Genomic DNA, 10,957 nt, shown 5'->3' with positions numbered 1-10,957 from the left:
CCTAAACTGAGCTTTTCCATGCAATCAGCATTAGGGTTTTAAACCCTAAACTGAGCTTTTCCATGTAATCAGCATTAGGGTTTTAAACCCTAAACTGAATTTTCCTTTTAGTCAGCATTAGGGTTTTAAACCCTAAACTGAACTTTTTCCATTCAGCCAGCATTAGGGTTTTAAACCCTAAACTGAGCTTTTCCATGTAATCAGCATTAGGGTTTTAAACCCTAAACTGAATTTTCCTTTTAGTCAGCATTAAGGTTTTAAACCCTAGACTGAACTTTTTCCTTTCAGCCAGTATTAGGGTTTTAAACCCTAAACTAAGCTTTTCCATGCTATCAGCATTAGGGTTTTAAACCCTAAACTGAATTTTCCTTTTAGTCAGCATTAGGGCTTTAAACCCTAAACTGAACTTTTTCCATTCAGCCAGCGTTAGGGTTTTAAACCCTAAACTGAGCTTTTTCATGCAATCAACATTAGGGTTTTAAACCCTAAACTGAGCTTTTCCATGTAATCAGCATTAGGGTTTTAAACCCTAAACTGAATTTTCCTTTTAGTCAGCATTAGGTTTTTAAACCCTAAACTGAAATTTTTCCATTCAACCAGCATTAGGGTTTTAAACCCTAAACTGAGCTTTTCCATGTAATCAGCATTAGAGTTTTAAACCCTAAACTGAATTTTCCTTTTAGTCAGCATTAGGGTTTTAAACCCTAAACTGAACTTTTTCCATTCAGCCAGCATTAGGGTTTTAAACCCTAAACTGAGCTTTTCCATGTAATCAGCATTAGGGTTTTAAACCCTAAACTGAATTTTCCTTTTAGTCAGCATTAGGGTTTTAAACCCTAAACTGAACTTTTTCCATTCAGCCATCATTAGGGTTTTAAACCCTAAACTGAGCTTTTCCATTCAGCCAGCATTAGGGTTTTAAACCCTAAACTGAGCTTTCCATGCAATCAGCACTAGGGTTTTAAACCCTAAGCTGAATTTTTCCTTTTAGTTAGCATTAGGGTTTTAAACCCTAAACTGAACTTTTCCTTTTAGTCAGCATTAGGGTTTTAAACCCTAAGCTGAATTTTTCCTTTTAGTCAGCATTAGGGTTTTAAACCCTAAACTGAACTTTTTCCATTCAGCCAGCGTTAGGGTTTTAAACCCTAAACTGAGCTTTTTCATGCAATCAGCGTTAGGGTTTTAAACCCTAAACTGAGCTTTTTCATGCAATCAGCATTAGGGTTTTAAACCCTAAACTGAGCTTTTCCATGTAATCAGCATTAGGGTTTTAAACCCTAAACTGAATTTTCCTTTTAGTCAGCATTAGGGTTTTAAACCCTAAACTGAACTTTTTCCATTCAGTCAGCATTAGGGTTTTAAACCCTAAACTGAGCTTTTCCATGCAATCAGCATTAGGGTTTTAAACCCTAAACTGAACTTTTTCCATTCAGCCAGCATTAGGGTTTTAAACCCTAAACTGAGCTTTTCCATGCAATCAGCATTAGGGTTTTAAACCCTAAACTGAACTTTTCCTTTTAGTCAGCATTAGGGTTTTAAACCCTAAACTGAACTTTTTCTTTTAGTCAGCATTAGGGTTTTAAACCCTGAACTGAACCTTTCCCCAGCTAGTCGGTGTTAGGGCTCCAACCCTGAACTGAGCATGCATATCCTCTTTCATCAATTTTATGAACTTCCTGGCGAATAATTAACGAAATTTTCCTAGTGAAGCTGGGGCAGAAAATTTCGTCGTTGTTTTCTCCCGCAGGTCTAACCTCGAGCCACATGGATCGAAACGACCCACGAGATGAGTCCCAATTCGGAATCAAAGAAGAAAAAGAAAAAAAAAGAGAGAAGATGTCCCGAGATGTCGGAGTAAAAGGAAGGCAGATTGACTCCAACATTTGATTAAGGTTCTGAACCCTACCAATCGCGTCTCACTCAGTATCCCAGAGATTAAACAAGTCGCCGCAACTCGCAAGCATCAAGATTCAGATCGGAGTCTACAAGCGGAATCAGCTAAGACCCAGGATCAAGTCGCAAAAGAATCATAGATAGGAATCTTGTAACTAGCAGTTGACATGCATATAAGTGTTTAGTTCAGTTTCCAATTTTCCTTTGGTTGTAATAAGGCAGTCAGTGACGCAGTAGTGACAACAGCAACAGCAGTAACAGCAAGCATTGCAATCCCATGGTAGTCCCAGCTACCAAAATTTTCCCGAACTACATTGACCTGATTCCTGTTTAGCCCAGGATATGTAGGAAATCTTTGAAGCAAGATTCGGTCAGATCTTTCAAAAACATGTTTCACACGGAGTAGTCCATAAGCAAATATCGCTCATATCCGCTCACTTTATCTTTGCACGAAAACACTTCGTGTTTCCGAACAAAGAGGGGCAGCTGTGAGCACGTGATTTTTGTTTTTGCGCGACAATCGCTCCAAAAGAATAAAAATTGGTCTTGCTGTACAATTTTTGGATTTCTGTACGGCACTTTGTTGATTTATTTGTGACTTTTGCCCATTTTTATTTTTTCTTGTTTATTTATTTATTTAAAACAAAATACAAAAATGTGTGTGTCATGCATAATTCGAACCGTAATCCGGTCGTTAAATAGAAAATCATAAATAGGCATCTTCGTCCGTGATTTTGATTTGTTTGATTTTACCTGTTTTGAAATATTTTAGTGTGTGTGCAAATAATTGTATTGAGTGTGTATTTAATTTTTAATTTGATTTTTTGCTTAGTTTTGTTTTTAAAATAAAAAAAAAGAAATAATCTTCTTCTTCCGGATTGGGCCAATTTATTAAAATTGACCCAAACAAACAATGCCCAAACCAGGCCTGCCCGGTCCCGTCCAGCTGATACCCAGGGTGTCCAAACGACGCCGTTTTAATCCAGCCTGATCTTGGCCGTTGATGTCAGATTGATCAACGGCCAAGATCATATTTCCCATACCCACGAACAAAAACCGACCCGTTCCACCCGGACCAACCCAAACCCTCTTTAGTTGAAACGGCACCGTTTCCCCTAAGCCTCTAGATCCAAGCCATTGATTTCAGTTGATCCGACGGATGAGATCAACCCACTCACTAACTATATAAGCCTGTAACCTTACCCTGCCCCCCCTATCCGATACCCCAGCTTCCGTCTTCACCCTCATCCCCATCAAACCCTAGAGCCGCCCCTGTATCCTTCACCATGAAAACCGGCGGCATGAACGCCGGTGACCTTCACCGTAACACCCTAGAATCCCCTTGCCATCCTAAACATGGATCTATTAACTACTTAACTCGAATCCCATCCCACCTTCTCGAACTCGATCTACACCGTTTAACCCCAGCTTCACACCAGACACTCCCCAGACCCCCCTCGTGACCATACCATACTTGGTTTGGTCCGAATCTTACCAGGGAAGCATGAATCCCAGATCTGATTTTTGAAACCATAAGGTTCCTCGTCACTGGTTCATACCCGTTCGAGCCAAAGAAATTAAGGTCTAATGGACCTTAATCGAAGTGTTTCTTATCTGAGAAACACTTCGATTAAAGTCCGTTCAGCCTTAAGTAAGGCCTGACCGAGTCCGAGTTAAGTTTTTTATTTTTCGGGATTTGAGGTGAGTTCTGTTCTCTTTTCTTTGTTCTGTTAGTCCATGTTTGTTTGAAAGGCTGTTATTGTTGTTGTGTAATGGTTGTGTCCCCGAATTTTAGCAACTATGCCCTGACCACTTTGCCTGAACCTTTGTTGTTTGATTGAGTATCCTCTTCTACTTGTTCTGATAGTGTGTATGTATGTATTTGTTGTGCAATAATTGAGCTTCAATTTGTACTGATTAACTGATTCCTCGAAGCACAATTCTGTTTAGTCAGTACAATTCGAATCATGTGTCCTATACTTTTGAATGTCTGATTTTGGTGTCGATTGTATGTGTTATAACTAATATAGTCGAGTCGACATGTGTCGTCAATTAGTTTCAACTATCTGAACAAAAATAAATCGATTTGTTTCTGTTAAACGTTGCCTGAATCAATTAAGAACCAAGTTCAGTTACTTATAGTTGTTAATATGATTTCAAAAACCTAAGGCTTGGTCTGTAATTGAAATGTGAATTGATGGCATGTGCACTTGTGCACAGCATGTGCATTGTGCACAGCCTGGTTCCTGCATAAAAGGACTTTCTGATTTAAAAATGGTTTGACAGCATATGCTGTCAGGTATATTCTGTTGCCCATACTTTGTTTTAGTTTAAGAAGTGTTAAACCTTTTAAAGAATGAGCCTGCCAGGGAATATTGATGGGGGTTAATACTTAAAATAGCTGAGTGGAATCTGAAAAGAGGGGAGCACATGGGAGGTATCTGATTGCCTAACAGGCTGTAAAAGTTTGGAATTTGAACTATAAAGAGGGTAAGACATACAGAGATAAAGGGGGACAAAAACGATTAGAGGAGAGAAATACACACACACTGTGAGGATATAAGAGAAAAAGAGAGAGCTGAAAATAGATACAGGTTAATACATACAGAACATACAGAGAGAGACACACATAGGGAGAGGAGAAGAAATTGTTAAGAAAAGGAAGAGAAAACTGGGAGGGAATTAAGAAGGAGAGCTGAAGTTCTGGGAGATAGATATACACACACAAACAGAAAAACTAGAAAAGAACTTTGTTTGATAACACAGACAGACAAAACTAGAAATTGCATTCTTATTTTCTGTCTTGATTTCACTGGTCTTGATCTGTTTGTCCAACACTGATTCCCTCTAAATCCAACTGAGTCTGTTGGTTGTTTTGTTGGTTTCTACTGAAGAATTTGGTCTAGTTGGGGTGTTGATCCCACTCCAATTGTGTTGTGAGTTGTTGTTGCTGCTATTCTGTCCTGCTGTTTCTGCTAGTCCTGTTTCTTGCTGCTGCTGATCTTCCCTGTTATTCTCCTCTTCTTCTTTGCATTTCAGCATTCCAGGTACACATTTCGAGTCCCATAATTGATGTAACTGAAACAGTTCGAAAGCATGAAATGAAAAAGGTTGAAGAAGTTCAAGTATTTGTTGTGATATTCATGGTACATTAACGGGTCTGTAAAAAAAATTGATTAGTTTATAATTCAATAGTTTGAAAGTATGTGTTGATACTCGACTGAGTTTAGCCCTTTGTATTTTAGTTCGGTAGTTGTTTGTTAGTACGGGGTATGTATACTCCGACCTTATACATTGTTGTTTCTGTTTCATTTAGTCTTTTTTTTTCGGGTTCCGTTAGGCAGTACATAGGGTCACATTCAAAGTCCCATTAATAACAATATCTAGTAGCTAAATCCTTTAATCTAGTCTCAATAAGTTTAGTTAAGTTCAACTCAAGAAATGTTCGGATTAAGTGTTATATTTCGTTAGCTCGTATGCGATTCCTTGTCAAATTAAAGCATTTTTCCATTAAAGTATAATGTTTTCTTAACTTTGTAGATAATTAATCATAAGAATCCGGATCAGGCCAAAGCATATAATTAAATTAGCATGTACCTCTTCTTCTAGTTTTAGGGACAAATGTATTAGAAATGTAGCCACTTTAAGATATACTTTCTAAAATAGAGTCGAGCCTCGCCAAATAAAAATGCAAGATCGCGGGGCCCTCGATAAATAATCATAATAAATATTTAGAATTCAGGCTAGGCCGTTTAGTGAATCTCATGGCCTTCTCAAAAAATAATAACGCGTTAGGCTCTTTAGGCGCGGTTTAATTAAATCATATTCTTAAATTCGGGTGCACATTGATGTGACCCAAATCCAAATCTCAACGAAGTCAAAAATGTGTTAACAACTACGGGTGCATTGATTGTGACGTGGTTCGAGATGCATTTTCACGACGTTGCAATTCTATAAAATTACTGATAATAATAAAAGCGGTTTAAACTTAATAAAAGCACATAATTCACAACATGTATTTAAATCAGATATTTAGCCATTATAACAATTTAAGCGACCGTGCTAGAACCACGGGATTCGAGGGTGCCAAACACCTTCCCTCGGGTCAACAAAATTCCTTACTTAGAATTTCTGGTTCGCAGACTTCATTTGGAAAAGTCAAAAATTTCCTCGATTCGGGATTCAAGATAAACCGGTGACTTGGGACACCAAAAGCCAAACCTTTCCCAAGTGGCGACTCTGAATTAAATAAATAATCTCATTTCGAATATTGTCACTTAAATTGGAAAAACTCCCCTCGCGCATTAACCCTCCGGGGGCGGGCGCGCAAAAAGGAGGTGTGACAAATGGTTGAAGCAATTTAACTTTGCATGGATGAATAATTGCAATGCTTATGGTATATCTTTGTTTCTATTATATATCAGCCATAAGATCACTATAGTCTTGAGTATATTGTTGTCATTATTTGATGCAATTTTTTTTTCTGTTGCATAGTAGAGAATTCATTATGATAAAATTGAACATATTGGAGAAAGCAGTCAACTTGATAGCATCGTGCAGTTCATAAGTAGTATTGCTCTAATAATAAACAATTTAATATTATGAACACTTTATGAGTTTTTGCATTTACGAGGAAGATAATGCATTGTTTGGCTACAAATAAAGGAAAAGTATAGTTGATCGATCATTCTTTGCAAGGGAAGTTATAGATTATTTATCTGCAAATTCTTCCGTTAATTAGATTGAGCTGCTAGTGTAATTCTTTATTGTCAATAACTGGTATATAGGAATTTTATTTGAAGTAAGGAAGAATGTGGCAACATGCACTTTAGAAGGATGAAATTATCATTATTTTTGTAGGAAAAGAAAAAAAGAAGTCTTATTATTGGCATCCTATAGATGCTCTATTTACAGAAAGAACATTAGTCACCCATTACATTTAGCTTCTATTCACAATCTAAGAATTTTAGAACCTACTATTTTCTATTTCCTTGTATGATGAAATATTTCTATTTATTTACTTCTTAGGTTAGAATATTATTGTATAGAGCTTACGAAGAATTTTTATTTTCTTCAGATTGTTAACATTCAAACATGTCGGAAAATTTTATCGGACGAAATAATGCCAAGTGGGATGATAATCTCCATATTATATTTGTTGAATTATGTGAACAAGAGATAAGAAAAGGAAATAGACCTAATACTTATTTGTCTAAACAAGGATGGAAAATAATGGTTAATGAGTTCAATAAGAAGACCGGAAGAACGTATGATAAAAAACAAATGAAAATTCATTGGGATTATATGAAAACCGATGGACTCTTTTTAAGCAGCTGATGAAGGGGGAGACAGGTTTAGGATGGGATGAAAACAAAAAAACAATTGTTGCGGATGATGATTGGTGGGAGCAAAAAATTAAGGTACAATTATCACGCCCTTCTATATGTTTTTAAGAGTATTTCACTGTTAATATTTATTACTATCTTAAATTAATTAATAATTTATGTTACAGGAGAATGCTAAATACAAAAAATTTAGGAATAAAGATCTCTCTCTTATATGGTTTTCGATATGATGCGATTTTTGCTGATATCGTTGCCACCGGAGAGAGAGCACGAGCAGCAAGCCAAGAACAAATATCGGGGATTGGATTAGATTTAGATGATGAAATAAATAATTTTTATAGTTATGATCAGGGTGATCAATTTGGTAGCCTTAATGATGAGAAGAGTGACGATAGCAATGATATCTAACAACATATACATTCTGTTAGGTTTCCCGAGCCATCACTAAAAAAACGAAAGTCAATTGATGGAGTTGGCACTAGCAGCCAAGGGAAAAAAAGTAAGGCAAAGTATGGTGTTGTACCACTAAAACATGATATACACTCCCTACTTGAGATGGTGTCCAACAAAAGTAGCGCTACATCTCTTGCAACATCAGAGGCCACCATCGAGAAAGGTATTAACTTGTTGGTAACTATTCCTAGCATTTCTGAGGGGAGCGAAATTTTCAACTTCTCTTTAAACCTGCTTGTTAAGAAAGAGATACGAGAGATATTTTTCAAGCTACATACTGATAAAGGTCGAAAAGCTTGGTTGGAGTATAACTATCAATCATACTTGAAAAAGCAGCAATAATATGTTATGCATATTGCATTAGTATTTCTAAAACTAGCTATTTAATTGTTTCATTTAGAACTCGAACTATTTACTTTCATGGTTAATTTTCTTACTCTTTCATGTTTAGACTTTATGATTGTTGGTTTAAACACTTTTTTATTGTTATATTTTATTAAATAAATTATTTCTTTTTATTTCGCTATTGCCCATGATTACCTTTTTTATTATTTTATTTTCAGTTAAATGGAAAATTGGGACATTAATAGCATGATATCCAATCATCTAAGTGATTGGGACATTAGCAACTTTGTATCCTGTTATCCAAATGATATGCTAGATGATGGAGAGAAAGAAGATGAAATGCAAGAAGAAATAGAGAAACTTCAAAATGAGCAAGACGAAAAGGAATGGGATGCATTATGTGTAATAACAGGTAAGTGTATATTGATGTATTACGAGAAATACATATGCAAGATACCTTGCCGTACATCTAAGCGCACCGGATATATTTTTATTCAAGAGATATTACATGGAAATGAGACGCGTTGCTATGAGAATTTTCGACTGAGAAAGTCAGTATTTATTAATTTATGCCAAGATTTAACAGACAACTATGGTCTTCAACCCACACGTGGAATGTCTGTGTACAAGAAGCTAGGCATGTTTCTTATGATTTGTGCACATGGTGTCGGAAATCGATTGATACAGGAGATATTTCAACACTCAGGAGAAACAATTCATAGGCACTTTCATAGTGTTCTAAAGTCCATTAGTGAGCTGGCCAGAGATATTATTAGACCGCACTTAAATTATAATGATGGTGTAGGAGATCATAAGCCATATAATCGACGATATCTCCCTTTCTTTAAAGTAAGTAATAATTTTAAATAACTAGTTTTACATTATAGCTCAAAATTTTAATATTGCAAACTTATATTACATTGTTGTATTTAAATATTTACAGGATTGTATTGGAGCACTTGATGGTACACATGTGAAAGCAAGATTACCGCAGGGCCAAGAGATACCTTATATTGGCCGTAAAATTTATCCAACTCAAAATATTCTTGTTGTTGTCGACTTTAATATGTGTTTTACATTTGCATGGGCTGGGTGGGAAGGAGCAGCTCATGAAAGTCGTATATTTGGTGAGGTCCTTCGTAGATCAGAGCTTAACTTTCCACACCCATTGGGAAACAAATATTACCTAGTTGATGCAGGGTATCCACATATGAAGGGATATATGGCTCCATATAAAGGGGCTGATGTGAGATACCACCTAGCAGATTTTCATCGAGGTGCGACACGACAAGTGCGAGCACCAAGAGGAAGGAAAGAAAAATTTAATTATTTGCATTCTTCATGTAGAAACATTGTGGAGCATACATTTGGGGTATGGAAAGCGAGGTGGTCTATTTTGCGAGATATGCATTATTACGACATTGATATCCAGATGGATATCGTCATTGCTACTATGGCCATTCATAATTATATTAGAAAGAAATGTAAGGTGGATGATGCATTTCGAGCAGCTGAGGATGAGAGATATATTCCATCTATTGAGCATGATGCTGGCACATCTCTGGGGGCAAATAGTGTAAATGTAGAAAATATGGAAAATCAAAGTGACAACATTTGGATGGCTACTCGTGAGTGATTGCTGCTGATATTTGGCAATATGCTGAACGCTTACATTAGTTATTTCCAATTTTGTTTTGGACATTTTACCAGGTATAGATACAACTCTAGATATTTAGGTTATGGTTCTCTAGCCTTTTTTGAGAATAATGGAGCAATCGAGTGATTTGATTCAATCCAACTGTCTTGATAGGGTAGTGACAATATTGTCATTGTGGATGCCTTTCTTTGTTTGGATTTTATGTAGCAAATTTCAAGTTGTGTTGCTGAGACGACTCTAATTTATTGTATATTTCAAAAATAAACGTAATTCTTTTTAAAAAAATACTTTATAAAATAATTTATATTTATTAAAAATAATCTTATCAAAACAATCTATAACCTAACGTTAATTGAGACATAACTTAATTTGTGTTTGAATTAATTTAAAATTTAAAATATTGCAATAACAAGCTTATTTTACGCTTAATACTTTTAAGGGTATTTCAGTCATCTTAACAGAAAAAGAACTTTTCAGCACTTTTTACCAAACACATAGATCAGCTGCTTATTTTCAGCTCCAGCTCTTTTATCCAAACACGTAACTGCTTAATTATAAATTCACCTCCAACACTTAAAAAGTGCTTTTAAGTACTTAGTGCTTAAAAGCTACTTAAATTCATCTAACCCAAACGGGCTCTAAGTGATAAAACCACTCATTTTTCATGAAAAACATTTTTGTCACGACCTGAAATTCCCACCTTCGGGACCGTGATGGCGCCTAACATTTTACTTGCTAGGCAAGACAATATTAGAGGATCTTTAAGCCAATTTTAATCAATTTCAATAAGTAAAGTCAATTAAACTAAAATGAAACTAAAACTAAGTGCGGAATAACATAACAACCAATAATATTTAGTATAACCCGGATTTAGAGTCACAATTCACGAGCTTCTAGAATTTATACAAATAGAGTCTGAAATAAGTACAACTCCCTCGAATGAAAAGAGTAGCAAATAAGGAAAAATGGAAGGGGACTTCAAGGTCTGCGGATGCCAGCAGATCTACCTCGAGTCTCCAAGTCAGCTGATCCGAGATAATGCACCTCACGGGCAATTGGGACCAATACCAAAATCTGCACAAGAAGTGCAAAGTGTAGTATGAGTACAACCGACCCCACTCTATAAGTGTCGATCCTAATCTCGATGAAGTACTGACGAGGCTATGATAAGACACCCACGTAAATAACTTGTGCAAACAACAATATACTTACAAGATAACAACAAATAAAGGCTAAACATGTACTATTATGAGGGGACACGCGA

The 10,957-nt window shown here is 36.1% G+C and overlaps 2 protein-coding genes across 2 annotated transcripts; both read left to right on the top strand.

Annotated features, from left to right (window-relative positions):
- Window positions 1-6,987: 6,987 nt before the first annotated feature.
- Window positions 6,988-7,646, top strand: LOC142161941 (uncharacterized). Its single transcript, XM_075218161.1, has 3 exons — window positions 6,988-7,128; window positions 7,227-7,294; window positions 7,406-7,646. Exons 1-3 carry the CDS (start codon window positions 6,988-6,990, stop codon window positions 7,644-7,646), a joined length of 450 nt encoding a protein of 149 aa, XP_075074262.1.
- A 612-nt stretch (window positions 7,647-8,258) lies between these two features.
- On the top strand, window positions 8,259-9,672 carry LOC142161939 (uncharacterized). The gene is made up of 3 exons (XM_075218157.1): window positions 8,259-8,448; window positions 8,623-8,885; window positions 8,980-9,672. Exons 1-3 carry the CDS (start codon window positions 8,259-8,261, stop codon window positions 9,670-9,672), a joined length of 1,146 nt encoding a protein of 381 aa, XP_075074258.1.
- The last annotated feature ends 1,285 nt before the right edge of the window (window positions 9,673-10,957 follow it).

This window comes from Nicotiana tabacum, chromosome 1 (assembly GCF_000715075.1).
Source record: "Nicotiana tabacum cultivar K326 chromosome 1, ASM71507v2, whole genome shotgun sequence".
Classification (NCBI taxonomy): Eukaryota; Viridiplantae; Streptophyta; class Magnoliopsida; order Solanales; family Solanaceae; genus Nicotiana; species Nicotiana tabacum.
This window is presented reverse-complemented; position numbering and strand designations above follow the sequence as displayed.